A 1,475-nucleotide genomic window follows, 5' to 3' on the forward strand; every position below is an offset into this window, starting at 1 on the left:
TATATATATGCGCTTTTATCTATTTGCACGGTGTGTGTAGATAGATATAAATCTACAAAGATCTATCTCAACACAGAGGCCTAGGGATGAGACCCATAAACATATTTCCTTAGACTTCTCTTAAGATAGAAGGAGGATCCTGTGATCAAGAATAAAAGTGCCATACAAGTGTCTTTCTTTTAATATTCATTTACTTCTCTAAGTGAGGGGAGGCAAATCAGCAAAACAGGAGAAGCAAAAATTGCCCCACCGAAGTTAATGAACACATCATGAATTTTAGCACATCAGGTCAGACTTACAGCTACAGTCAGCTAACTGAAAAGCAAGCTTACCCGATTTTCATCATAAATAATTTGGACAATACTGCGGTGTTTCTGTTCCACTGGAGGAGGGGAGACAGGCCTCTCTGGCTCTGGAGGCTTAGCAGCTTCTTCTTCAAGTTGTTGCTAAGAGACGAAAGAAAGAAAATCAGCCATCCGCACCATGTTACCCTTACCCATAATTAGTCACCAGAGAGAAAATATGCATCTGATCAACAGTTAGCACTGCCTGTTATTTCTCTTCTTACCTGACAAGGAATGAATGAAACGGTTTTAATGCCAACGCAGACAATAACAGGACTATTTTCTGTACTATTGGTAAACCAAATTAACTGTTTACAAGACTCACCTGCAATGAATCAGACTAATTTCAGCCTGACATTTAAAGCCGCCATCATATTGCAATTTATCGCTATTTAATTTTAAACAAGAATATTAACTTTGGAGAATAATTACACTAAACCTGCCTTCCCACAGAGGAAGTAATCCAGAGATTAATATCTACAATGTAAATATTCAAGTGTCATTATTACTAGTCTTATTTTTTCAAAAGGAACAAAAGTCCTTCTAACAATCCACAAAGAATATAATTCTAAAAGTACTTCACAGCAGAAATAAACCACTCCACATGCATTGACGTTTCAAGATTGTTACAATACCAGACAAGCAAACCAACCTGTAATATTTTCCTAGCTACTACACTGCTGTGATTTACTTTCACACCAAATAAATCTGATTCAGTGACATCTTCATTTTTAACTGTAAATATCCTTCTTCACCCATGCCTGCCACAAACATACAACAAAGAGATTCTGACACTAAGGATCCATCTTGTCTCACAGCACCAGCTGAAATGTGCTATACTGATGCATAAGAATTCAAAATCTCAAAATTTTGTAGAATGCCATAACGAACTGGCTCAATTATTGCAGGCAACAGCAACTCTGTAATTTTTTTAAAGTCAAAGCATAATACAGACATGTACAACTGCACCTTCATAGATGACAGACATAGTACTTGCTGATTTTGTGGAAAAGTGCAAAACAAACAAAAAGACGAGCATCATTAACACACAGCCAGGTACTTAGTGACGTCTTTTTTTGGTGGTTTTTGTTTCTTTGTTGTTGTTTTTCTGTTTTGTTTTGTTTTTTTCCT

General features: G+C 36.4%; 1 protein-coding gene across 1 annotated transcript in view; it reads right to left on the minus strand.

Annotated features, from left to right (window-relative positions):
- Positions 1 to 332: 332 nt before the first annotated feature.
- The window catches only part of LOC104538808 (nuclear receptor corepressor 1-like), a gene marked incomplete at its 3' end in the record, with an annotated part of 8,420 nt that continues 7,277 nt past the window's right edge, over positions 333 to 1,475 (minus strand). The window contains exon 5 of the mRNA XM_010182141.1: positions 333 to 446. Within this exon, the coding sequence (XP_010180443.1) occupies positions 333 to 446 (114 nt within the window). The remainder of the gene's footprint in view (positions 447 to 1,475) is intronic.

This window comes from Mesitornis unicolor, unplaced genomic scaffold, assembly GCF_000695765.1.
Source record: "Mesitornis unicolor isolate BGI_N332 unplaced genomic scaffold, ASM69576v1 scaffold48043, whole genome shotgun sequence".
Lineage (NCBI taxonomy): Eukaryota > Metazoa > Chordata > Aves > Mesitornithiformes > Mesitornithidae > Mesitornis > Mesitornis unicolor.